This window comes from Cygnus olor, chromosome 1 (assembly GCF_009769625.2).
Source record: "Cygnus olor isolate bCygOlo1 chromosome 1, bCygOlo1.pri.v2, whole genome shotgun sequence".
Classification (NCBI taxonomy): Eukaryota; Metazoa; Chordata; class Aves; order Anseriformes; family Anatidae; genus Cygnus; species Cygnus olor.
In genome coordinates this window covers 154031799-154058938 of record NC_049169.1, presented here as the reverse complement: position 1 = coordinate 154058938, position 27140 = coordinate 154031799, and the positions used below count along the sequence as shown (strand labels likewise).

The 27140-nt window shown below is 44.0% G+C and overlaps 1 protein-coding gene across 1 annotated transcript; it reads right to left on the bottom strand.

Annotated features, from left to right (window-relative positions):
• Nucleotides 1-18817: 18817 nt before the first annotated feature.
• Nucleotides 18818-19791, bottom strand: LOC121063456 (2-oxoglutarate receptor 1-like). The gene is given in 2 exon segments (XM_040543887.1): nucleotides 18818-19035; nucleotides 19038-19791. Coding segments are annotated over 2 exon segments (972 nt in total).
• Nucleotides 19792-27140: the final 7349 nt, after the last annotated feature.

Here is a 27140-nt window from a genome sequence, read left to right as displayed (position 1 = left end):
GAATGTGCCTCATGCGCACGGTGTCACAAGCTCTCCAGCATGCTATAGCAAAATGTCATTTTGGGGATGATTCACTTGCTGGGTCTGCAGCAGCCACTCTGTGGGAGTGCACTGAAATTTGTCCTGCAAAGCCCTGGCTGCTGCCCGAATTTACAGTGTGACCAGGAATTGCCACCACCATTAAACATGGGAAGGGCAGGCGCAGTTTGGTAAAGGTAGGCCCCAGCTCTGCTGGTTGGGACTCCCTTGCAGCAGGACATGGTCAGACACAGTTCCCACCACACTGGCTTTGCCTGTGCAGCTTTTCAGTCTCTGTCCCTGGATTTTGCCAGCCCTCAAGAAGCCCCCAAGCAGGGTCTGGGAGACAGGAGGTCAGAGGGGTCTGACCTGTGCCTGGGAGCAGCACCTGGGGCTGTTCATCACATCTAGCGGCTGCCTGTTCTGCTGAGGTCAGCGTTTGAGGGCAAAGATGTCCATTCTGTCCTGGAGTTTCTGGAGTTATACCCTATCAACAGACACAAAGAGCTTCAGTTATTGAGGAGTCCGGGTCAGAGCCTCCTAAAAGAGTTTGATAAGGAACAAGAGAGTGCAGCCAGATGCCTTCAGCTGCCAGACATTTCTCTGACAAGCAGCAAAATTAGTTTGCCTACAACATACCAGGGATGCTGCGTTTCAGCAGTTCACATTTTCTTAGAGCGAATTGAAAAAGCAGAAAAGCTGAAAAGAGTTTGTGGTCGCAAGACCCTCAGCAGAGCTGTTTTTCTCTTGTTGGACACTCTCTTCTTCTGCTCTCAAGAGACTCACCCTCCCACCCACACGTGCTGTCTGAGGACCTTCCTGCTAAGACCTATCTCCCCTGTACCCCATCCAGAGAAGCTGGAGGGTGCATCAGAAAAGCCATTGGCAGGCTATTGATTTTTCCTGTCATGGGCTGTCTAAATATTGTGATCTGTGCTCCTGGCAGTGAACTAAAAAAATGTAACGTGCTTTATCTTCCATGCCTTTACAGGCTTTTTCATCCTCTCACTGAAGTGGGTCTTTAAATAATGAATGCACGGTCACGTCTTCTGCTTTTTTAGCTATGAAGTGTGAGAATGTAACAATATAAAACTCAGAAACATGGCTAATAAGCTTTTACTTTCATTTGATGTCACTTCCATTGGCCACGACTCTCCCAGTCCGAGCAGGGGCATACGTGCTAAATGCCACAAAAATGCACTCTTGGTGCTGGGGGGTATTGGGGTGTCCTTCCCCATCATCTTTTGCAGGGAAAGCTGCTGGGAGAAGCTCTGTGCTGCTGAGGTTTAGAGTGAGCAGTGAAGGAGGGCACAGAGGTGATGTGAGAGCTGCATAATGTGCATATGTCAATTTAATTGAGAGTTGTAATGGCCATTTTACTTGCTGGCAATTTTGTGTTACATATGCACAAGTAACGTGAGTGCTACTAATGGAGAAGCCTTTTCGGTGATGGGTTACTGCTTTTTGAAGAAGTGGCATTGCACTCAACCGAGACAAATGCACTTAGGCTCAACTATGCCTTTAAAGTGTTTCTAATTGTGCGTTTTTACACTGGGTCCAAACCACAAAATATTTGCAAGGAAAGAAAGAAAGAAAGAAAGAAAAAGAAAGAAAGAAAGAAAGAAAAATGTTTTAGAAAACTAAAAGAGGTTTAAGAATAAATTCTTCACTCAGAGGGTGGTGAGGCACTGGCACAGGTTGCCCAGAGAAGCTGTGGGTGCCCCATCCCTGGAGGTGTTCAAGGCCAGGCTGGATGGGGCTTTGGGCAAGTTGGTCTGGTGGGAGGTGTCCCTACCCATGGCAGGGGGTTGGAACTGGATGGTCTTTCAGGTCCCTTCCAACCCAAACCATTCTGAGATTCTATGAAAAATGCACACAAACCTTCAGTACAGCTTCATACAAGAGAAGACACAGACGCACCCTTTTGGCTGAGCCATGAAGAGATCCAGCAGCAACTGCTAAAAACCTGCAGCTGGGAGGCAGCTTTGTCACAGGGAGAAAAGGTAGTTCGGTCCTTATGTCACACATAGGTAAATAAAGGCTTGTCCTGCTACCAGCTCCGTCCCCTAAATGTGATGTGGCCTCATGCTGTCTACAGAGCTCGATACCTGTACTGTGCACACAAACAAGGCTCTCCCCACCTCAACACACAACTGTTTCCCAGCTTCTTGGTCTGCTGAAATTATGACAACAGCATCATCTTCAAAGGGGAAACCACCAATTTCCCAGCTGCCAGAAATGTGCTGGGCACCCCAGCCAGGTAAAGGCAATTAGAGCACGTTTTCCAAACCTGGACCAAACTTTTCTTCTTAACTGCATTCCCTCTAGGGAGTGTGGTGCCTGTGAGGATGAGGGAGGGCTGTACATTACACACAGGAAAGCCTGCAGAGAGGGCTGCAGCTGACAGAGGTGTCAGGAGCAAGAAGGGACACAAGAAAGTGTGGGAGAAGAAAAGGCCGTTCTTCTGCCTCTCCATATCGTGCTTGCCATTTCAGGGGGACGCACAGTTGCTCAGTTCCTCCCCAAGCTGCAGCTATACACAGATGAACTTGCGTTCTCCAGTTTCAGTGTGACTTGTGGGGCAATTCACACTTTTTTTGCCTTTTACATTTGATAATCACATTGGGACCTCTCAGTTAGAATAGATTTAAAGACACTGAGATGCTGCCTCTGATGCCTGCAACAAAGGAAATCCTTCAAAACAGCTCTATTCATTCAAAGGTGTATCTTTGGCTATAACCTGTGATAGGTAAACTGTGGAAAATATATACTGTAGAAATGTTTATGAGCAGAGCTGTGGTTTGATCATGCTGCTACCATTTTTTCTTTAAATTTATATTTGGCTACTGCAAATTTTTGCTATAAATTCTGGCTACAGTAATCTGCATTCTTATTAACAGCTTGGTTTAAGAAAAGAGGGAAGTGTGGGAGGTAAGGGATTAAAGAACAGTATATGCATGCTTCAGATACCTCTTCTTAGCAAAAGCTTGCTTAAATGGAAAAAAAAAAAAAGAAAAAAAAAAAAAGAAAAAAAAAAACAAGCCCTTATATCCTCTGGGGGAGCTGGCTAGAAGCTGAGAAAAAATCGCATGCAGCTGGTGGGTGAAGAGCTGAAACATCAGGTGAAGCTGTTCACAGTGAGCTAGGAAGGATTTAGAAAACAGTTTATGTTTTTGATAAACAGGCATGTCATTATAGGGGAAGCTAATATGCCAGAAGCAAATTAGCTCAAGAGATATCTTCTAAGCACACCTGCATGGAGGGGATGCTGCTGCCTGCAAGGAGGGGACCCCGAGGTCCCTGCCCGTCCTGAGCTGCTCCCCTGCCATGCTCCTGGGGCTTCACCCAGAGATGCTCAGGCGCTGGCTGCAGGGGAGGTGACTCGCAGTTGTTCGTGCTGTATTTCTGGTGCACCAGGGGCCGGGCACAGCTCTGGGGCCATACCGCTGTGGTACCCCAAGCAAGGGCCGTTTCCTTGATGGAAATCAAGATTATAGAATTTAATCAGGTGTTTTCACTGGCAAATGCCCTTTTTTTCACCCCAAGTGCCAGGAAGGCAGCTCTAGCTGTGCCCCCACTGCACATCGTGGCTGGAAGCTGGCCCAGAAGAGCTCTCAGCCTCTAATTGCTGTACCCACATTAGCAGCCAGCCAGGCCCCATGCCCCAGCTTGGAGGCAGCCGCTGGTGGCAGAGGGGCACAGAAGCACTTAAAGCTCCTCTGAGCTGTGCTTAATTGTGCAAAGGCTGCTCCCTGGGCTGCACCACGGAGCCTGAAGGAGCACGTTTGTTGGGCTGAAGAAGAAGGTGGGTCCTTGCAGCAACAGGAGGAAGGGGTAAATATACCTGGACAGCCTCTCGGGTCCCTCGGCTTTCCGTGGTCCAGCTCCTGATCCCAGATTTCACAGGGCAGTATCCATGCCATCAGCATGAATCGCTGTTAGCATCTGACTTTGCAGCGCAGCGCCTGCAGTCAGACAGAGACGCGAGGCGGTTTAGGAAGGCATTCCTCGCCTCCTCTTGTTAAAGGTGGGAGCCAGGCCACCTACGTTGGGATTAGAGCCTGACAGCTTTGCAATCACAGATTAAAATGGGAAAGTAGAAGCTGTTTCCAGTCCTCTTACATTCCCGTCATCCTCTGGCTCCTTGATGTGGCTGCTGCTGAGCCACTGGGGAAGCAGCTGGGCACACCAGGCTAAGGGAACCCCTGTAAGAAGACCAGATCCCAAAGGATCCAGTGCTGACCCTCAGAGCTGTGCCTTTCTCCAGGATCATCTCTGAGTCGGTGAGGGTCAAGTAGACACAGCCAGTGAGATTAAAAAAGAAAACTATAGCCTGGGCTCAGTGATGAGCCATACAGACATGTGGTATATGGACATACAGAAGTGATAACTTCATAGCACTGTTCTGGTAGCACAGAGGAGTACTAGCTTTGTGCCAAAATTTGGGACTTCTATTTAAATTAAAGATTTGTCTTTGGGTATTTTGTCAGCTCCTTGTAAAATTACATTGTTCGTCCGTATCTGTCTTTTAATGAAACACATGTAAAAACCAAAGACCATACTCTGAGGCTGATGACTGCAGAATTATTATTTCAGTTCCAGGAAGAGGCTTTTGAAGATCCCATTATCTCAAGGAGTCGAGAAAGTCAGGTCTCGGGGCAGGCACGTCCTCACTGTGATACTCGACTGGGACCAGCTGCCTTGTTGCTCCTAGTCCATTTTTCACCCAGTTTGTGTAGACCTGAGCAATCCCGTTCTTGCTGTGCTTTTCAGGAAGGCTCCCTAGTGAGAGCACTTGCGAGGTGAAAAAAAAAAGGCAATTTTGGCTAAAACACTTCGAATCAGCTGCAAGTGAGGCTGCTGACATGAGTGGGAGTGGAGTGAATTCAGCGCTCAAGAAAGCAACCACCACCTCGCAGGCTCTGAAAGAACAGTTCACCCGGGAAAAGAGAGTGAGTAATAATTGTGGTTATATCAGTAGCTGTCCTTGGGGAAAATGAAATATATCCCGATCGGCTCTGTCATTGCTCCTGAATTAGCTCTTTAATTGCGCTCCTTGCATTTATGCTCAGTAAAGCATCGGTGCCTTCCCCAGAATTCACAGTGCAAGCTGATGAGGCCAGTTGCTCCAGTTGTTCCATCAGGGAGCTGCACTGGTTCCTGCTTTGCTGATGCTGCCTGGGACCGGGTGCCTTGAGGTTGAGTCCTGGGGCGGCTGAGCAGGCTGCTGTGCACCCATGCATTTGCAGGGCACATTGGTGCTTTGCTGCAGAAATAGGGTGGCAATAAGTCTAGAGAAGTGTGATTAGAGGTCTGGAATAATATAAAAAAAAATCCATGTGGGCTCTTCTTTTGTGGGGTACCTGCTGTGGACCCCCATTTGCCGTGGGGATGAGGAAGCTGCGTGTTGAATGGGGCACCCCATTGGGGTCTGTCGGCTGCTCCCCAAGACTGCTGCATCTCTCCTGTGTCCCCTCTGGCATATGGGGACAGGCAGCCAGTGACTTGTACCAAGATGCCACTTACACCTTACAGCATGTGGCAGCCATGTCCTCCTGCCCTGCTAACCTCATCTGCTTGCTCAAGCACATAAAATATCTCTTTAACGTCAAAAAGAATAGGTTCTAACCTCACATATGCCAACCAGACAGTCCAGACTATAGGCAGTGATTTCTTTTGTAGCTGAAAACCAAGAAGGCCCTAAGTGAGGGCAGCAAAACCAACAAGAGGTAGGGGTGCAGGGAAGAGGGAGGAGCAGGGTGCTGGCCTGGGGCACGCAATGCCCACCGAGACCAGGGCAGCCAGGTCTGGCCCCCACTGTGCCTGTGTTAAACATTGCAGCACCAGCACCCATGGCTCTCCTGGCAGCCCCTTAGCTTTAGCAGCTTAAAGAGTATTTAATTCCCTCACCCTGCTGCAGAACATAGCTGAGCACACAGCGGCACTAGTGTGGCTGGCTTGTAGGAGCCCAGTGCAATGCAAGGGAAACACCAATGCTATAACACAACCCACCTTTTGTTGCAGATTTTCATCCTCACAAGATTTTAAAGGCAAGGAGGGACTGTGCATTACAGTGCATGAAGTTGTACCAACAGATTGCTGCATCACACCTGTAACTTCCTAGCAAGCTGCTGCATAGCCTGTACAAAGACATCCCTCCTTGATTTAAGCCCTCCCAGTACTGGGGAATTGGCCGCACCTCATTTTGAATCTCGATTACTTTGGCTTCTGTTTCCTGCCCAGAGGCTGTGTTTGTTATGCATTTGTTTTCCGGATTAAATAAATTTCTATTAGCAGTGATTTCTTTGGGAAGTTACACCTAAAATGGGACAAACCCAACCCAACCTCTCCTCTGTTAAGGCAAACAGGTTGAACTTCAGGGGCTTCTCAGTGTGCTCACTGCTGTAACCATGTTTTGCAGCCTGCACTAAACACTCGTATGAAGTGTGAGCATCCCAAGTGGATATCCCTGTCTGGTACCAATCCCAACAACACTTTTGCAGGAGTGACAGCACCTTTTTGTGTGCTGCACAGATTCCCATTCTTTGCCCAGGGACTGTCCAAGCTCCCTCCCATCCTGCTCTGCAGGCAGACGGCCTGATTTCATGCATCCTCGTTGCTTTTTGATGCTGATGCGAGGAGGCTTCAGACATTTCCCTCCTTCCCCTCCTGTCTCTGTGCTCCCTACCAGCTTGTGCAGGCTCAGCTCTTTTTCAGACTCCTGGCTGAGCTGCTACAATTGACTACAACAGCAGAAAACTGCAGAGGCTGAGACTTCTTCTCAGTTTGTTTGCTGCAATTATGTGCAGGAAAGTTGCTGGCAGAGGGTCCTACGCTCACTGGCACAAGGCAAGCAGTAGGAGCAAAGGGTTGGGGGCTGAGAGAGGGAAGAGGAGAGGCAGGAGTAGACGTGCTCCCTCTTGGTGCCTGTCCATGGGCTAGGCTTGTCCTTGTGAGGGAAGTCTACCCCTTCCTAGGCTCTTAGATGCTGGAGATACAGGCTTGGGAGTAGCAGAAACCTGCAGTGAGCTGTTTTTAGTCAGCCAGGATTTTACACTGAGCCAGGTACAACCGTGGGCAGCTACAACAAAACCAGCTTCTTTTCTGGCTTGTGAGTGCTGAGAAACTTCTTGGGCATCCTCTTGTGACAGAGGATAATGTTGTGTACGTGCTGTAATCACCAGCTATTCAGAGAGCATTGCACCTGGATCCTGCCTTTACAGAGCGCCCGGTGCTTTAGATAAGGCAGCGATAAAAAAAGATGAGTGTGTGTTTTTGTGTGCGTAAGCTTTCAGGGCACTAAATCTGCCTCCTTGTGAAGAATTTCTTGAGAACTGTATGTCAGTTTATTATTCCTCGCTTCAGCCGTGGCTACTCGGTGGCTGCCTACTTTCACCTATTTGTTCCAGCATGATGGCAGCTTTATTCGGGCGATAATAGGAGTGCTGTGCTGCTTTATGAGGCTGTAATCCAATTCCCAAGCGGATGAATACTCTCCAAGGCCACGCAGTTTATCCTGACAATCCAAGGAACTGAATTATTGACCAGAAAAATGGTGGTGTTCCTGCTCATGTAGTTATGCTCCAATTCCTCGGTATTTGTGCTAAATAAATGTTCAAAGTATTCAAAGAAAGAAACGACAAGGAAGAGCACAGGGAGAGGATGGGGATGACCACGAGGAACAGTCTGGCAGAAGGGGCTGAAGCTGGGATATTTCACTGTTTGTTTCTTAATTATTTCAGTAATTCCTTGAGGATATTTCCCATCTTTCAGACAAGGACTGCACCTTGAGCTAAAGACCTAGGTGAGATGCCAGCTAAATAATTTGCACGGTCCCGAAGAGCTGAGAGGTGAAGGTTATTCACAACTTTCAGAGTCCAATCTGCAGCTGAACATCCCCGTGGAATACAAATATCTGCAGCTCTTGCACTGAGCAGGCTCAGGGCTCCTTGCACACAGTGTGGGACAGTGCAGCTCTGCATTTTTCTCTGCTGTGCTTTGCTTCATGCTTGGAGTTGAAAGGGATCTAGAATGGATTTTATTGTTTTGCATAAGGTTTTGGTCTAAACACACACGTTGTACACTACACAACATGCAGAAAGAAAGTGCCCACCTAGAGGTTGTGTGTGCAAGGTGAACTGTGCAGACCTCCATACTGTTGGGGTGCATAGGGTGCAGCTCAGGACTGGGGTGGTACTTGCACCCTATGCAACCCAATCATGTTCAGGTCTGTAAAGTTCAATTTGCACACTTTGCAGTGGACATGTGCATTCACTGACTCTCTCTGTCTGTTAATGAATGTCATAGACTGCAAGAAATGCACCACCGAGAACTGTTACGCTTCTTGTCTCAATATGAGGCTTTGCACATCTCCATTGGCAATGTTTGTGGTAGCCCTGGAAGAACCTGCGGATGGTGGGAAGCCAAAGTTGGTTGGTGGCTTCTCAGCCCTGTCTCCTGGAGTCAGGTGGGTTCTGACTGTGTGTGTATGTGTGTGTGTGTCCCCTCTAGCCACTGCAAAGAGAGACACTGCTAACATTTTAGCCCAAAGGAAGGCTGAGGTCAGAAGGAAGAAAATCTGCATCTGTCACCTGAGATTCCCAACTCCTCAAAAAGTGCATGCAGTGGGTAGGACTCCATTTAGTGAGTTTTCAAAACACTGAAATACTATGTAAAATTACAATTAACTACAATAATTGATAAATATTGCATCTTCAAGTGCACTTAGATACCCACTCCTGGTTAGAGCATGCAGACATGAATTTGGCCTCCTTTTTCCTTGGACTATTAAAGTGTTCAGGCTCACTAAGCCCTGACAGTTCTTAGGTCCTGTTGGGGTTGATCTGAAAAAAAGAAAGCATTCAATAAATATACTGTCTTTATTTTTTAGTCATTATTTAATAGTATTTATCAGATTTATCAATCTGAAAAACATTACTGCCTGAAAAAGCTCCACATTAAAATTCTTACCTCTGTATTATATATGGAGGTACTTACCTAAATCCCAATCCTGTAAAGCATTTAAATAAATCTCACTGACAGTGGGAATAAAACAGGCTTAAATATCAGCTGCCTTCCATATTTATTTCAGATTAGTTGTGGACTCTGTTTAGACAACAGATTTTCTTGTTTGGGCAGTATTACTCTGCTCACTCATACTTGCCTAAATGTTTCAGTCCCTACCAGCAAACTGAATATTAGTTTGTCCTCATGTGTTTGTTGTGACCCTCTGTGTCAATCCCTAAATTCAGTTTCTTATTGAAAGAAGAACTTTTTGGTGTCCCTGCAGCAGCAAACAGCCCAGCCTGGCCATGGTGCTTTGGCTTTGTGTGGGAGAGAGACTGCGTGCATGGGCACCAGGTCTGCTGCCAACTGCATCTTCTGCTGGTGGCTCACTAGGACCTTTCAGCCAAGCAGCACTCTTCCAAATGCTTGGCTAGGAACACTTCAGAGGAATTTTGGCTTTTTTTTGTTATTATTTTTTTGAAATTAAGCAATTAAACCAGGAGCTAACTGAACTTAACAGTTGGTTTTCCAAGGTAGCACATGAATCGTGATTTTAAACGTTATTTAAAGATAGAATTCATTTCTCTTTCATTTCTCTCTTGGTGACAATCTATGCAACTGATGTGCAGTTTTGGGTGCAGACACAGGTGCTTATTCAAATAATAGTCATGGACAGAAGATACATATCTTCATTATTCTATGACAGCTGCAGCCAGATTAACAAAACATTTTTCCACCTAGAATAATAGAAATATTTTCTCCCTCTCCAAGGGGTGCTTTTGGCTTTCACAAGTCTGAGAAGCACATCTGATAACGGGTACTGCTGATGACTGCAAAGCATGTGTGAGGAGAAAGACCTCATCAAGCTGTTTAAAGGGACAAAAGATGTTTGCATGAGCTGGGACTTGTCCTGATATGGTATTTGTCACTACGCTGGTTCCACTGACCTTGCCACTGAATCAGTACTTTTGCTCAGATGTGCTGCCTAAGAGGCAAGGCAAGAGCTGGCAGTGGTGGCCCTAGCTAGCCCCGGTGTGGTTAGTCTGTGCCAGAAAACTCTCTACCAGACAAGTCAGGGTGACAGCCATGCAGTAATATTTATAGAGATACATACTTTGTGACAAATGAGTGCTGCCTCAGAAATGAGAGCTGAATAATAAGCAAATCTTCATCTTAAAATAGAAGTTAAGGGGATCACATGGGTATGCAAGAGAACCATAAAGGTAAACCAGAAAATGAGGGGCTCCAGGAAAAAAGAAGAGGTCCCCCGTGTGAATTATGGAGAGGTGGAGAGGCAATGGGGGGCTGGCTGGTGGGTGTCACAGCAGCTGGGAACGTCAGGGTGATGCTGCAGACCCTGTCCTCATGCCTGGACTGTGAGCTATGCTGTTTGCAAGGGATATTCAGGCTGAAGTGCACGTGGCCCCATGAGGCTGAACAATGAGTCTGGGATGAGCACAAGGTCTATATTGTTAATATTGGAGGTTAATATTGGATGGACAGTGTAAAAACAGCTGGATCAACACAACACAGCAAAGGCTGTATAACATGAGGAATAAGTCACATACATGCCTCTGCAGCTCTCTCCTCTGTGTTCTTACAGTGTTTGTCTCAGCCATTATGTTGCACTACCTTTGTGTAAATGGGAGCTATTTTTGTATTGCATCCTCTGATGTGGGTGTTGCTTGGGTGCAACTGAGACAAATTTTCAGCTGTGTCAGTTTTTAACTAGACGTGTAGCTCAGAGATTACCAAGTATTAGGAATGAGCATTAACGTTTGTCAGTTCACGAGCAGGTTCCACAGGTGGTGAAGATATCTCTCCAGCAGCTGTCACCCTGCAGGCTGCCACTCATTTTAATCTCCCCGGCACCTATATTTCTCAGGCACTTGGCAGCCCCTCGATTTTGCTGCCGACAATTATGTGCTTCAGAAGTCTCATGAAGAATTTTAATAGTTTAGTTACATTACAGGAAGGAATTTCCCATAAATTATACCTCTGAATTTCCTTATATATGTTTTATACCCCATCTAGGGTGTCAGTCAGAGCGTGTCCCACCTCAGTGCTATGCCAAATTAAAGGGGTCTAATGAAAAGTCCCTTTCTCACAAGCTCCTCTTAGGACCATTCAGAAAAGCTCTCCTGCAAAGTTAGGCAGTTTGCAGAGGTGCAGAGCGGTGATATTTCAAATGTGCAGAGCCAGGACTTGAACATAATAAGCAACCCTTCTGAACAGCTTCTCGGGCTCTTAACCCCATGTGTGTGTGTACCTGCACCTGTGTTTACCCTGAGGTCCTTCTTCCCTTGAGATGGCTTGCTTACAGTTTATTTTATTTGTGTTTTGCTCATAGCTTTTCATACCTTTTCTTAATCCTGAAAGCTCAAATTCTCTCTTAGTTTTTGCTTTTTCTTGCAACTCACAGGCTCTTTCTAATGCTACAGAGGGCTTCTGCCATCATTTTCTATTCCCTTCCCACTACTTTCCAAAGCCCAAACCCAAATCTAAGCACAAATCTGCGCAGTAGTCAACACCCTCCCTCCCTGCCTTATCTTGCCCTGCAGTCTCCCACACAGCAGGGTCCCATTCACACAGATCAAAAGCTAGCACAATGAATAAACCTCTTAAATGGGTGTATTCCCCCTCAGGTGTGGTGCAGGGAGGTTGGGACGCTACTTGATGGGAGGACTGGGCATAGGGAAGAGCCTGGGTTGCCCTGACTCTCACGAACTAAATGTTTGAGCTGGCTGTTGTCTTTAAATGCTTGTATACCTTTTTTTTTTTTTTCTTCACAATTCACATGTTCTTATAACTCTTTTTCTCTGTAGAACACACACAGAGACTGCACATAGGACATCTATATTCTTTTTTCACATAATTGCAAGCCTCTCTCTTTGTAAGGCAAACTGATATAAACAGACCTCCTAACTAGTTTACCTGAAGGTACTGATTACCCAGAAGGTATTGTAAAAATTCATGATATACTTTAAAAATTGTCATAACATCGGAATCTGCGCCTGTATTTCCACAGACACAGTGGACCAGATTCATCATGTCAAAGCCTGGGCACTGAAGTCGGAAACATGGACACCACTAACTGCCTGTGCAGGCATTTTGGAGGCATATTTCATCAGGTCCACTGTAGGAGGGGTGGACTGGACTCCCTAAGCTGCCACATCTTCCTGCTAACTGTAAAACCACCCATGACAGCTACCTCAAACTAGGCCCACATCTTATCTGAGTCAGTTGATGGAATTTTACCTAGGATGACTACTAAGAAAAAAAAAAAAAAGGAAACTTAAATTAGAACAAAAAGGGATGTCATAGGGACACTTCCATTTTCTTCAGAGGAGAAAGAAATAGCTCCTTTACAGAAAGCAAAAATAGTCATCCTAAGAGGGTGATGTAATGTAAGTTGTGCATTTGAAACAGGTCAGATAAGGATGCTCTTTGTATTCTAAGTACATTAGTAAACCTAAACTGCTTGGACAGTGAGACACACTCTATTTTGCAGTGCAGAAATGAGCCACACAATCGTCTTGAAATATCAACATCTCAACAGCAAAATTTACATCAAAATTTACACAAGCAAATACCCCACACTTGAATGACCTCCCCTGGATACACAGCCAAATCCATTTTAGTACAGAACATTATCATTTATCACATGGGCAAATACTGCTTGTTTCCATGGCACAAAAAAAAGCTAAATGGCCAGGTGCTACCAATATTAAATGTAAACAAGACAGAATAGCTAGAGTTTGGTCTTAGAATCAGTAGTAAAACCTCATTAATTTGTACATGACAGAAAATTATATCTGGGAACTGTTAATGTTTGTTTAACCCAGTACGTCACCATATTGTTTTGAAAACTTCTTCAGAAGATTTTGCCCATTGCTACAATTATTTTGTCGTAATTGGTTTTTGTCCTGAAAGGTAATTCCTGTTCAGGCAACCTCTGTCCCCAGTGCCATGCTGGTTTTGTCCAGGAGAGAAAAGGCACAAGTAAAATGTGTATTCATATCTAAAGGAAGGAGCTTAAGCATAACATAGCAATGTTATTTTAAAAGAATTATATTTTTGCATCAGGTGCTCCTTCCCGTGTATCTGTATCTGCATGTGTGTTTATGTGTCTCTATACGCACAAATGATAAGTAGCTACATCGTTTACATTTTTATGGCATAAGCACTTGATTGAATTTTCATAATGCCAGGAGGGCCCATTTGGAATTCTGATCCTGCTGTGCAAATGCTCTCTAAGACATCTGCCCCAAAGAGCTTATAACTCTAAGCGGATAAAATGTGGCAGGGGAAATAATTAAGGGGAGATAAAGTGACTCTCTGCTGGTAGACAGGAGGGTCGGTCAGCTCTAGGACCAGACAGCTTTCAAGCTCACCTGGCGCTGATTTACCCGTGAGTCAGTCACACCAGCTCGGCTTAATGTTGTGCTCCTGGCCAGACTGATCCTCGCTCTTCTGCTGGTAGATGACTTGGCCAAGCCATACCATGGCATTGTTCCCTCCCCAGAGAAAACCCCCAGTGGCATAAATCAGCCCTGGGTTTCTGCGTGCACACTTGCTAGAAATCACACCCCAGACACAGGTGAAGAGCTGCAGGAGCTAAAATTTCTGCAGTGGTTGTGGTAGGCAGGAATGAGAACAAAGGCTGCAAAGATCTGTGGTTTCCCATTACCCTTCCATTGGCAGATCTAGGTGAAATTCATACCCCCCTAATGCTTTCATTTCCTTCCACTGTACAACCCCATGATTTATTTTGCTGTTGCCATCATCCCTGTGATGCTGGCCCAAGATGCCACGGGAGTTCAGGAAGGTTTTATAGAACAGGTTCAACTCTTCACCATAATTTATGGCTAATGCCCGAACTCCTGTTTCAGGTTCTCAGACTAGTGCATGTGTCTTTAAGTTAAGTAATCCTTGCCACTGTTCCTCAGGGTTTGCATATGCAAACTGATGAACAGCCACTGAGGTTAATGTTTGGGTAGGTGGTTTCATGAAGTGGAAGTCTGCGGAGGGATCTGTTGGGATATGCTTAATGGCTATTTGCATAGGATTTGTACATGTACCAAAAGAAAGGTTACTGACAGTCATAGTTTTTAAATACAGTGCTTTAATAATATGTTTAATTGAGGCTTAGGTTTACTCCTTGGGAATAGAGAGAGTTGATGAATTAGCAGAAGCTTCTTCTCTCCCGCTGCTGCTGCAAGAGCAAAGATCATTTTATATGTCCATCCTTGTGTGGTTACACTTAAACCACATGATCAGCTTACTTTGTGGGTTTGTGGGCTGCTATCCCAAATCAGACACTTGTGTGTGCAGTGCCTTCCCTCCTCACAGCTGTGCTGGGCATGTGGAGCCATACCTCCTGCTCCCTGTGGGGTCTGCAGAGATATCCCAGAGCATGGGCTGCCAGAGAAGAGAGAAAACAGCATTAGAAAAGGAAAAGGGAAGGGGGTCATATTCATTCGGAGAAGGTTAGAGTCTCAGCAGAGTGGAGACAGGTTTTTCTCCCCTCCCCATTTCACTGTCCCTCAGACACTCCCATGCATGGCACTTTTATGGGTCTGGAGTCAGTCCAGGGTACTTGCTGGGGTAGGGTTGGACAGTCTGCTGGGCTCTTTAAGCATCCTAAAAATAGAGATATTACTATTTCCTTAGAGATAGGGGACAAATGAGGTGCATATGTCATACACCTGGTGAGACTTGCCTTGTCCCCTCCTTCATTGGCATGGTGGCTGAGTCCTCAAGTCCCACGTTGCTAACAGGCAGCTGTGGGGGAGAGGCTTGACAATCTGCCACTGTCGTGCTGCTGGCGCCAGCTGGGTTTCTCCTATGCCTGTGTAAAAAGATTTCTCACTGTTTTCCTTCCCAATGGAAAGTGACTTGGTAGAGACAGGTGGAGAACGTGTTTCGCTCTCTGATGTTTTCTTGAGGCTACAGCCTCCTCCCTCTGCTCCTGCTTTCTGGTAGTTAGGCCTTTTAATGGAGATGGGGCTGGTGGATCTGCCCAAGGGGTTAAAATGCTACCTCCTGCACTTCCAGAGGTGGATCTGTTGCCTTAAACAGGCCAGCGGAAAATCCCCAGGGGAGCAGGGCCCTGCAAACATCCCCAAGGTCAGCCCAAACATGAGAGCAGAACAAAATGGCCAACGTGGTATACACACAGTGATATTCCCAAGACTTATCATTTGCTTTACAAGAGTGATTGCTGCTGGTTACGTAAGGAATCATATTATAAGCTACCATTTCTGTTTTAATTATTTCTGGGAATCAGACAACATAGAAACTCTGTACTTATTGAAAAAAAAGTCAGCCTTGTCCTCTTCTGGTACCTTGCTTCCTCCTGCACATTTTCACAAGCAGGTTAGAAAGTCTGGATCTGGGCCTTTGTTGAGGACAGAAATATATTTATTTTGACTCTGTATCTCTGTGGTTTACTATGTGAATGTAGTTATGCTCCAGACTTGTGAGAGCATCACAAACATAAGCAGTGAATGACTGTAGTATGATACTTATTTAAGGACTGTTACCCAGTCCTTAGCAGACTGAGTTTACAGGCCTGCCTTTTATTTCTTGAACTTGGTTAACTTAAATCTTCTTCTCCCCCATTGCAAAAGTATTAGCGGTTGTTAGAAGAAATCTCAAGCCTTTTCATTGTAGCAATTCTGACAAATTATGAGAATGTTAAAAATTAAAGCTAAAAGAACATGAAATCCATACAGATGTCAAATCAGAAATTAATAAAATATTAATATGGCTAAACTGTTCTCCCTATCAGTGGTGATGAAAATCTTAAAATATTGGGATTATGTTCTGCTATTGGACCTGATATTCATGTCAGCTGCTAGCAGTTTCTTCATAGCATTGCTTTAGTCTTTCCCTTTTCTTCCTAGAAGCTGAAGGCCAGAACTGACTGGTGGGAAGGGGGCAGGCAGGGCTCTCGTATAGATCTCCTTTTCTCTCTTTTTTTTTTTTTTTTTTTTTTTTGTGACTACTACTGACATTGTAAAAGTACCATATTCAATCAATTAGTTTATATCTGTTCTTCACTGACTGTACAGAAAACAAGATTTGGTTCATCCCCTTGCCAGCTCAGGATGATATCTGCCCAAATCATTCCAGGCAATGATGCTAGTACTGAAGATGTTCCAGGCATTTTGCATTTAAAAAGAGTGCATAGCCTGGATGTAAGAACAAAGGAGTGTGCTGAATATTTTTTTTCTGGAAAATATCAAGTAGAGCTGAAAGGTACTAATGCAGAGCTTCATTTAAAGTTAAAAGCAAAAACTGCTCCTATCATTCCTGCGAAAACAGAGGCAGTTCCTTTTCTACCTCAAACTTCAGAAGAACGAATCTACACAATGTAGATTTTTAAGTAAGGTGCAATTGAGTTAATAAAAACACTTCAATTTATATGAAACAGAGGCTTAAAACATAATGTATCATCTTGTTCTTTCTCTCTCTCTCTCCTCTATTATATTTTTTGCATAAGATACTGTAAACTGAAAAAAAAAGCAGGTAAGATGCCATGTTCAGCAGATGTTTGCCACATGTAACATCTCTTCAGGCCTGTATTAGGTGATTTACCCTCTTCACTTAAGGTTCTTATCTACAGTTTGAGAATGGGTAGTGGTCACAGCCATGCTGCACACCGCAGACATTTTAAAATTTGCCTTGACTAATAGCTGGGGTGGATGAAAGTCATAGGGGATATTCTGCAGAAGTGGCTTCCTCCTCCATTTCCTGACAGAACCCTTCCTTCACAGCCCATTTTCTACTCTAACCTGGATGAACACTGTTCTTCCTTTCCCCGTCTCTCTTAGCATGCCAGGGATGGTTTCTCATATTCTTTCCTTTCCCTGCTGTGTCTGTTGCTTGCTGTTCTCCCCTAGGTGCTGATGCTGCTGGCACTGAGAGGAGCAATGCATGGGCTCCCCATGCCACAGATGAGTCACAGACTATTTGCCAGTCACTCGGGCACGTACGTAATGGGAAAAATGGTCTGGTAGTCGCTTAAAGACAAGGCCACACATAGAAGGACTGCACAACCAGAAGGGTCTCATGAAAACCTTGCAGCAGTGTGGGTTGCCATTGATTAATGAACATTTTGGGGTGAAGAGCAAAAGTAATGAAACTTGAAATATGGGTGTTAAAAAACTTGATAGATGAATCACTCTGTTGTCATACTTTTGGGCTCTAAATATTATGCTGATAACAGCTTTGTACTGCTGTTGTCTGGGGTTCCTCAGCTGGTGCCTGCAAGTATTAGACTTGTATTTTCCTGTGAGTCTTTTTTTTTTTTTTTTTCCTGTGAAATGGCCCATTTTGCTCATCAGGTATATTATTACCCAAAGCTGTTCCTTAGAATCATAGAATCATCTAGATTGGGAAAGACCTTCAGGATCATCAAGTTCAACTGTCTGGTGTGATGAAGCAGAGATCCACTGAGTAAAGAAACAGGCAAAGGTCCATGGATTTGGGCCGTTATGCATCCACCCACTTATCATAGAATCACAGAATGATTTGGGTTGGAAGGGACCTTAAAGACCATCCAGTTCCACCCCCCCCTGCCATGGGCAGGGACACCTCCCACCAGACCAGGTTGCCCAAAGCCCCATCCAGCCTGGCCTTGAGCACCTCCAGGGATGGGGCATCCACAGCTTCTCTGGGCAACCTGTGCCAGGGCCTTACCACCCTCATAGTAAAGAACTTCTTCCTAATGTCTGATCTAAACCAAATCTAAATCCTAATCTAAACAGTCTTGTATTATTGCACCCTTAATCTTCAAGAGATCTCTGAAGGCACTGAATAGGGTCTTGTGTAAGCTCCCCTCTTAGCCACCTCTGGAGAGTAATACATCCCACTCTGTACTATATAAAAGTAACCCATCTACATTTGGGTCTGTGTCTGATTGCTTACCTTTTATGGCCAACATTGAGAAACAGGCACTCTAGGTCATGATTCATCTTGTCTAAATGCACGCATCAAGAATAATTAGGTGAATCACACTCTAAAACTGCTCATTTCTCTCCTCTATAGTGGAAAATTATAAATGGAGACCAAGGTGATTAGCTTATATATAGACACCTATCCTGTCAAGGTCTCCAGGGTGAGACGAACACTCCTGCAGGTCTAAGACTGGTGTGATGAATTGCCCGCTGGAGCATCTTACCCTTCTTCTTTGATTGGAAAAGAAGTCATAGAATAGTAGAATCATTCCAACCTTAATGATTCTATGATTCTATGGTTTAGGTTGAAAAAAACCTCTAATATCATCTACTCCAATCTTTAACCTAGTAATGAAAGTCAAAGGCAGGCACCTAGCTTAAATGGGACACTTAATGTCTGAGTTACTAAAATTAAATTAAATTAATCCTATCCTGAATGTGAATCTGCCACTAATAAGCAACTTTTTTTTTTTTAATTTTTATGTTTTGCTGAAACTGTTGGCCATTCTATGATTTTAGGATTCTCCCAAAGAAACACCAAGAATTCAAGAAATAAATCCAGTGAAATTTTTGATGAATTTTATTTTTTTTCTGTACTGTTTTATTTAAAGTTTTATTTTACATTTGAAGTGTTTTTGTGTTTGTTTGGTTGGTTGGTTGGTTGGTTTTGATGACACTAAATGTGTAAATCTAAAACACAGAGGGATAAATTCTGTTTTGGCATCAGCAAGTTAAGTTGTGTGCTCTGATGGCAGAGAGATTGGTTATGGGAGCTTTGAACCTTTCCTCCATAGCTTTTTTATGGCATGCCTTTATGGCATCAGTCTCTTCTATTTCAGGTTCTTGTGTGTCCAAAACTTGAGGAGTGAGAGGATCGCCTGCTGGAAGTTGTCTCCTGTCACTACATAGAGCAGTAAGTTTCCAAACGTATTTAGTGCTGCTAGAGGTTTAGCTAGAATGAGCATAAAAAGGATCATGTTCTTGAAGTGGCAGCTAGCTGCTTGTACTCGGAGCTCGATCCGAATCCCCCGAAAGATGTGGAAGGGGAGAAACACACGTAGAAGACCACCAAGAGGACGATGGCGAGTCTGCGAGCCTTCTGTTTGTAGCAAGTCTGTGTGTGGGGCCCCGTAGCCAAGGTGTAAATAATGAGCACATAGCACAGAGTCACTGTCAGCAGGGGCAAGAAGAAACCAAACATTGTCAGCAGCCAGTTATACCACCGACTAGTGTCAAAGTCCTCAGCAGAAGACAGGTCTGGGCAGATGGTCCTGTTCTCCATGTGCTTCGTGGCGATCAAGATGCCCAAGGGGCTGATGGCTGCCAGGGAAATCATCCAAACTACTATGCAAGTCACCACTGCCCACCTCCGTTTTTGAACAAAAACGCATCTAATTGGGTGGACGACTACAAAAAAGCGGAAGATGCTGAAGCAGCTAAGGAAGATAATACCACTGTACATGTTGAAGTAGAAACCAAAGTGAATAAACTTGCACATGAAGTCTCCAAAAATCCAGTTATTTCCATTAGCAGAGTAGTGTATAAAGAAAGGAAGAGTAGCTACATACAGTAGGTCAGTGATAGCCAGGTTTAGCATAATGATGGTGCTGCTTTTCCAGGGCCTCATCTTGACAAAATAAACAAAAATGGCCACAATGTTCCCTGGGAAGCACACCAGGAAGATTAGGCTGTAAAGGACAGAGAGGTATGATTTCACCTGTAAGAAATCTTCATCCTTGCAACTTGTCAAAGGGTCTGTGTGGCCTGGCAGAGCAGTAAAATTGTCTGTGCCTTCAGGTGCCATGTTTGAAGAAATCTTCGTAAAGCTTTACAAAAATCAGACATATAATTTTAACTGATTTGTTAGGACAAATGAATTCAATTAAATCTTCTGTTGTTGGAGCAAATGTCATATGTTAAACAAAGTATAGTAGGGGGAAAGAACAGGGATATGTTAACACACACAGCTTTTACCTAGATCCCCCCACTCCAAATTTAATTTCACCCTCCTCCCCCTCCACCCCTCCTTTAATTTTGATGATGATTAATTTTACCTTTGCTTTATTTAATCTCCTGCAAGGAAGGTGACAACTGAAGATGCTGCTTATCCACAAACCTACAAGAGCAGAAAGAAGACTTTTAGGAAACTAGAGAAAGTTTGGGCTCAGATTTTACAAAACTTTGAATTAGCCTTAGCCTTTCAGAAAGCAAAACTGTACCCACATCTTATCTTCATTAAACTGAGCTAATCAGTGGTCTGTACTCATGAAATCAGAGATGGTATTCTAGTTTCATGGAGATCAAAAGATGTTGGGCTCAGACACAGATCTCAGGATCTGATTCTCCCATAACCAGACAGTAACGGCTTGTCCCCTGAATACGATCTTATTCTCATGGAGTCATCAGAGTATCAAACTGATAGAAGTGCATTTCATGGGAAAAAGAAAAAAAAAAACTTGTTAGTGGTATAGTGGCATAAAACTGACTTTAATGACTAAAAAGTGTTTCTCAAAGAGCAGAAGAAAGGTGGAAAGCACACATACTGACTAAAGGCATTGCTAGCCTCCCATTTCATGTGAATTGCAACTAGATAGACTTGTCTCTGAAATGGTTTCTGATCTGCCATGGCCAATTTGGATCTCTCCACAGTGAGTTCAGGACATAACCTCTCTGGGTACTGTTTTAACCTGAGGGAATGGTAACCAAGGATGAAATTATCTCATCTAACTTCAGACTTGTAAAAGTTAGACATTTAAACTGGAGCCAGTCATCCTAAGCCCCCCTTTATCATCGAGAGAGAGATCTAGGTTCCTCCAGGGCATAATATATCTTCCCATAAGAGAAGTTTCTAAGATAAATGATTTACTCTTTTGGTATACATATTTGTCTCCACTGATGACAAAAGCAGCCCAAGGAGACGGAATTGGATGTCTAGCCTTTACATATCTCAAGTGAGGCAAAAGCACGGGTCTTCAGCACCTCAGGTGAGAACCACTCCTGCAGAACCTGAACTAGTCCATCTGAGAAAACAGTTTTAAGTGACTTAATAAAGTGCAAGACAGGGTACTATCAAGCCCAAATTTCCCTCTCTTGTCTCAGAAAGACAGCCTTTATGTTAAATCAGTATTACACTGAACAACCATGATGAAGACATTGAATTTAAAAAACTAATTTTAAAAAATCAGAATTGTACCTTATTGCTCTCCTGGAAGTCCTCTGTATAGAATTAGTTTTTGACGTGATTCATTTAGCAGCATTTAGCGTATTGCCTCTATGGCAGTTTCTGCATTATCCCAAAGACTGATAGAACATACAGATTTTCTCTGACAAAGCTAGTCATTAAGGCTGTAACACAACAGGAACGATCCCATCCTAACCAGTCAGAAAGATGGATATCATTTTGTTATTCAGGACCACTGCTGGGAAATTTGAACAGTGTCCCCATAACTTAGTTAACAGAGTAATACTTTTTAACACAAACATTAGCTCAGGTATAGCAGCTTTGCTATAAGATGTATTTGGTAAAAGCTTAGGCTTGCTCTAAACAAATTCAGATTAATGTTCAGACAAAAGCTAGGGATATACACATTTTTATCTCTTTTCTGCTGCTTGGTGACACCACTGTCACCCACATTTATATCTTTAACTGATATATTTTAAATAAAGCTAGACAAAATCTTCTATAATGTTTGATTCATCCCCAGTTTAGTTTCCTTGTACTGCTGATCTGTTCTTCTCTGCAACCTTGAACCCTCCAAACTGAAAATGGAGAAATATTGCTTACCTGAAAACCTGCAATTCTGCTTCTCTCTTTCATTGCTGTGAGCAAAGAGCACTACAAATGAAATGTATTTATGTCTTCCTTACAGTGAAACAGGACTTAGTATGGCTTTGCAATCATATACACTCGCTCCCTGGCAGACCGAGACTCCGTGTGGCAGTAAATTAGGAGAATGGTATAAAACATCAGCCACTGGCTTAGATATCAGCTTTTAGACCTGGGTGGTTGCAGGAGATATCTTTTGCCCTCTGCCCCTCATGCTGTCTTGCCTTCTGAGGACAGATCACGCTTTTCTGGCAGCAGTTCTGTGTGCTGAGGTAGCCCTGTAGTATTCAAACAGCAGCAGATCACATTTAAATTAGCGTGTATGCATGCGTCCATGTGTTTGTAAATGAGAAAATTAAATTTATTCTCCAGTTCCTGTGAAGTGAAACCTGATCACCAAACTGAATAAGGCGTGTTGCCATTTCAAGGTTAGGTGAAAAATATTATGACATACTGTTTCTGCATTAAAAACAAATGTCTAACAAAGTCCAATTTTCACCTCATGCAAGAAATGAAGTTTTGGCATGATGTGCTTTTCAGTAAGTGTGTCATACTTTCTGCTTGTTTTTGGTGAATAGATTATATACAGTTAATGCTGACCAGTTACTACTGAGATGGCTAAAGTTGCAAACTTATTTTCTTTTGAGCCTTTGCTTTTGGGCTTCATGATTCTCAAGAGCTGCAATCATCCATGTTTCTTGAACCAAAAGACTCTTCTTGAATAAAAATCTCATTACCATCCTTAGCTTGAGGAACAAGATCAAAAGAGATTATTAAAAAAAAAAAAAAGACAAAAAGAAAAGAAAAATCGTAATATCTTGCATTTTGAAACTGTAGGTTCAATCCCTGTCCTTGCAGACTGGTACTTACAAAAAGGCTCCAGCTGCCCATCCTTGTGCAGCCTGGTAGCCCTGGTACATCTTATAGGTCCTACTCAGTGATGAGGTGTATGATCCAGATTTCACCTCTAAAGAGTAGGCTTGTTAGTGCAGTTATGGAGAACCATATAGATAAGAATATTTTTAGGAAGGCCATCTTGACACTCTTGCGTGCCTGCACCATCAGCCTGAGTTGGGAGAATATTATTTGTTTTGCTAGTCATATTCCTAGTCATATTGAAAGAGCAGTAGTGGGCACAATTAAGACTGGAGCAGCAATCTGACAGCTAGAACATTATCTATCTGTTACTATTATTCTGTTCTCATTTGATCAAGCTTTTCTCTAGGTCAATGCCTAGAGTGCTTTAAAAAAATGTCTGAATTTTCTCCATAATTGTAAAATACATTGTCATGTACCAGCTCAGGGATCAGCAACTGTTTAAATAGCTATTACCCTGTTCCTAGACACTGCATGTGTCATTAGAAATCATTGGTATGAGGCTGTGGCCTAATAAGCACAGAGGGAGCTAATTATAGCTAGGGATCATTTAATGTGTCCATACTTAATCTATTATACCCCTGTGCTGCAGGGGCTGGTATTTATCCCACCTTGGTGGTGGCGGTGGACATGAAACGGAAGTGGGCTTTCCCAGCACCATGGCCATAACTGCCAGGGATCTGGGGCAATGGGGTTTTGAACAGGCTCTGGGGTCACCTCCATGGGTAGGAAAAGAGAAAAAAACCTCTATTTTCAGACCAGCTCCAAGAAAGGGGCACTACTGTGAGGTCATTCAGAGCAGCTCTGCATGGAGACCAAGCTGTGCACTTTAGCCTACCCAAATCTTGTCTCATTCATGCCTAAAAGGGACTGTGTTGCCTCCTACCTGCCCCAGACCTCGCTTGACCCTTCCCCAGAGCTTCATCATCTCCTCACTGAGCATGGACCTTCGGAAACATTGGCTTGATTTGCAGCCGTTGATTGGGCCAGACCCTTGTATCAGGCACTTGGGAAGCTTTGTACAAATGAACAATTCACATCCACTTGTGAATGTCTGAACATCACTTGCCTGGTGTTGTGCAGGATCTCTGTGAATGAAGGCTGACACTCCAACGTGACTTTCAGCTCTTCAGCCTGGGGTCTTTCTTCCTTACCAGTAGTCTCCCCACCTCATTTTCATGGATCTTTTAAGTCTGCCTATAGGTAGACCAGTCTGATTCTTACCAAAAGCAAGGACCTTTTCATGCTTTAAGGCTATCCTTGCCCAGCTCCCCTGTCCAAGCAGCGGAGAGAAATACACCCTGTAGTTTCACAGCTGGCTTCAGTGGCCCTAATTTCAGGCTGCTGTCAAAAACATTGGCAGCACTACCTCTCTCCTCTTGTCTTAAAAAAAAAATAAAAAAAAATTTCAGTGGTGCAATCATGGGATGTGTTGGCTCAGTGAGCTGAAGGAAAACAAACCAGTTTTCTTATTCCTGGGTTACCTTTCTGGTGTGTTGGTGAGTGGCTGTGGCTTCTCCTGTGAACACTTTGGCTCCAGCAATGGGGACTAGCCAGGGACAAGAGGAGGACAGCAGGAGCAGACCAGCTAGTGCTGGCAGTGAGGTTGCATGGAGGGTCGATTTGTCAGATGTGCTGTCATTTTCCCAAACTTGATGACCACTGAAAAGAATTGCAAAGACCAGCCAACAGCAACAAGGAAGCTATTTGCACCTTCCCTGAAACAACCATTACAAAATCCTGCGGAGTTCACATGCGTATATAACTGTTGCCCTTGGTCACTGTATAGAAAGGAAAAAGGAATGATTTGGTAGCAGGATTATTAAGTAGATATTTCCTCCTAAAACGTTACACTATAGGCTGGGTCAGCTATCAGAGAGAGTACAACACGTTGTATTTTTCCTTCCGTGATGGCAGGCTGAAGAGGACACACAGGGCAAGAGATGAGTTCAAGTCTCGGGAGCACACAGTCTGCGTCAAAAACTTGCGGTCTAGAATACAGAAGTGGAGAACAAAGTCCAATGCCTTTATTTTGCTTTGTTCTGTTAAGTCACACGTGGCTGGTTGCAAACAAAGACTCTTTCCTCTGCATGGGCTGGCTGTTAGCTTCTGCAGGCATTGGGGCAGAAGAGGTCATAGCAGGGCTTTTTGTGATATCTCAACATCACTGCTGGACTTGGCTGTAATTAGGACTTGCAGGTGTGAGGGCTGACAAGCTGCTCCTTCACCTCAGGGGCCATTCTCATCTCAAAAAAATCTGATCTAAAATCAACGGGTGTAAGTGAAAGGCTCCTGACGGTGACCCTGGGCTTTGGGTCAGACCTTCAGACGTGGCAGCACACAGTGTAGCGCAGTGGGAATAGCAAGGATAACTCTGATTAATTGCAATGTAGGAAAACAGACAGTTTGTTGGGCAAGTGCTAGGCTCCGGAGCGTTATGAGCTTTCATTATACATTTTACTTTTGGTTCAGCAAATGTATAATCTTTCCACGGGCTATTTCCCTTAGCAGAGACGCATATGTTTGGCTGATCTTACTCCGTATGTGATTGAATGCCTAATTACAGTTGGTATCAGACCACCATCAAGAGATGCTCAGTTCTGTTGAGAATGATACTGTGCATCTTCATCACACAGGAAAACCAACTCCAGCTCTCCCTTCACATTTCTCCCCTGAGACAGACTGGTAAGGGCAGCATTTTTTAATCCCTAAATGCATGTTAAGTCTAAATTAATCACTTCTAAATGCTGCCATCCAATTATGTAGGTAATAGAGACTGCTAATGAAAACTTCTGGAAAAGAATATTTTACCTTCAGAAAATTGCATGTATAATCTGGAATATAAACAGTGCTGCCACATCAGCTGAACAGAAGTAGCTCAATACAGTTCCAAAAATAGCCTATATGGATCTGAGGCACAATTTTATGGCTAACGCTAGTCCTTGAAGTGAATTGGTACTCATTGACTACAGGGCACAGAAGAAGACAAAATCCACTGAAGCCCTTAGATGAGCACTGAACTTTCAGGTGATGAGTTGAGCCATGGGGAATGGAGAGAAGAAAGGCAACGGGACAATTTGTTTGCTTAAAGCCAGTATATGTGCTCAGGTACCTTGATACAGCTTGGGCAAGACCATAAACTCGTGAATAAAAAATGCTGCGGGAGCACCCAGCTATGAAGCAGTCTTACATAGCAGCTGTGCTGGGTAAAGTTTTCCCAGCAGACATTAAAACACAAACTAAATTCATCGAAGACGTGTCAAGGGTTGTAATTGTTTTAGGTAATGGGGCATTTCCTGAAAATGACCCAGCCTAGCTGGTCTGAAAACAGAGAGGACCGATTTGCTGCCTTGTTATTCTGTTTTTTAATTCAAAGACAGAGCAGTCTATAAACTCTTATGAGATGAGATGGGCATATTTGACTTCCAGTGTCATGTCAGTACAGGATTCAGCAAAGGGTGCTAGCAATGTGGCCTCCAGTGTCCAAGCAAGTTTGTAGTCATTGAAGATGTATTCTCTTGCCATTGCTGCTGTAATTTGTTCGCAGGGTGCTATGGCAAGTGAAGGGAAGTCTGCCCTTCGCTTTATGCCACTCTAATAAAACTTTGTCTTCAGATGACTTGCACCATCACAGCCATCTACATGTGAATTTAATGTACACAGAAATCAGTTTTGCAATTAGCCAGGTGCTCATCCCTCAGTTAACACAAGTCCTTAGCTGTGCAGAAGACCCCTGCATTACCGTGTTCCCATGCTGGTCTCTGCAGCCCTGCTACCAACATACCTCAGCTTGCTCCTTCCTGCACCCACCACCTCTCTGAAGATAATATTTGATCCTTTTCTTTGGATTTCTGATTGCGGTGGCTTCTCAGACCATCACTGTACCAGTTAGAGCAAGGCAACCCAAAGCTGCTGAAGATGCTTACCTTCTCGGAGCCTTCTGTTGCCCCTAAGGCTGATAAACCAAGTGCTGGGGACCTTCTTGCCCTCAGCCCACCATGGACCACACCCTGTGCACCCTCACATGCCATTTCTGAAGGCAGCTCCCTTTGCTCCTCTGCTTTCAGGGTGCTCTGCTGGTGTCCCCCTGAGAGTCACTCAACAAGAATCTGCCCTGCCTTTGGAAGAGTCTCTTAAATGCTCTTTAAATGCTCTTTAAATGATGCTTAAGTGCTAAGCATTATTATCCTTGAGCAAATAAATGGCTCTCCAACAATTCAGACTGGGTGGAGGCGTGGATTGTTGAAATAGCCTTCAAGGAGATAATTCCTACAAGCTGAGCCTGTGGAATTAATGCTTTCATTTTTTCATTTTTATTTTAAATCTAGCCTTTTTCCTCTGACTCTTTTGGGTTCATCTAAATCAAATAAACAAAAGGGAGGTCCTTTTTTTTTTTTTTTTTTTTTTTTTTTCCCTGCAGAAGCTTTCTCTTGCTTTGCCTTTCCATGCTA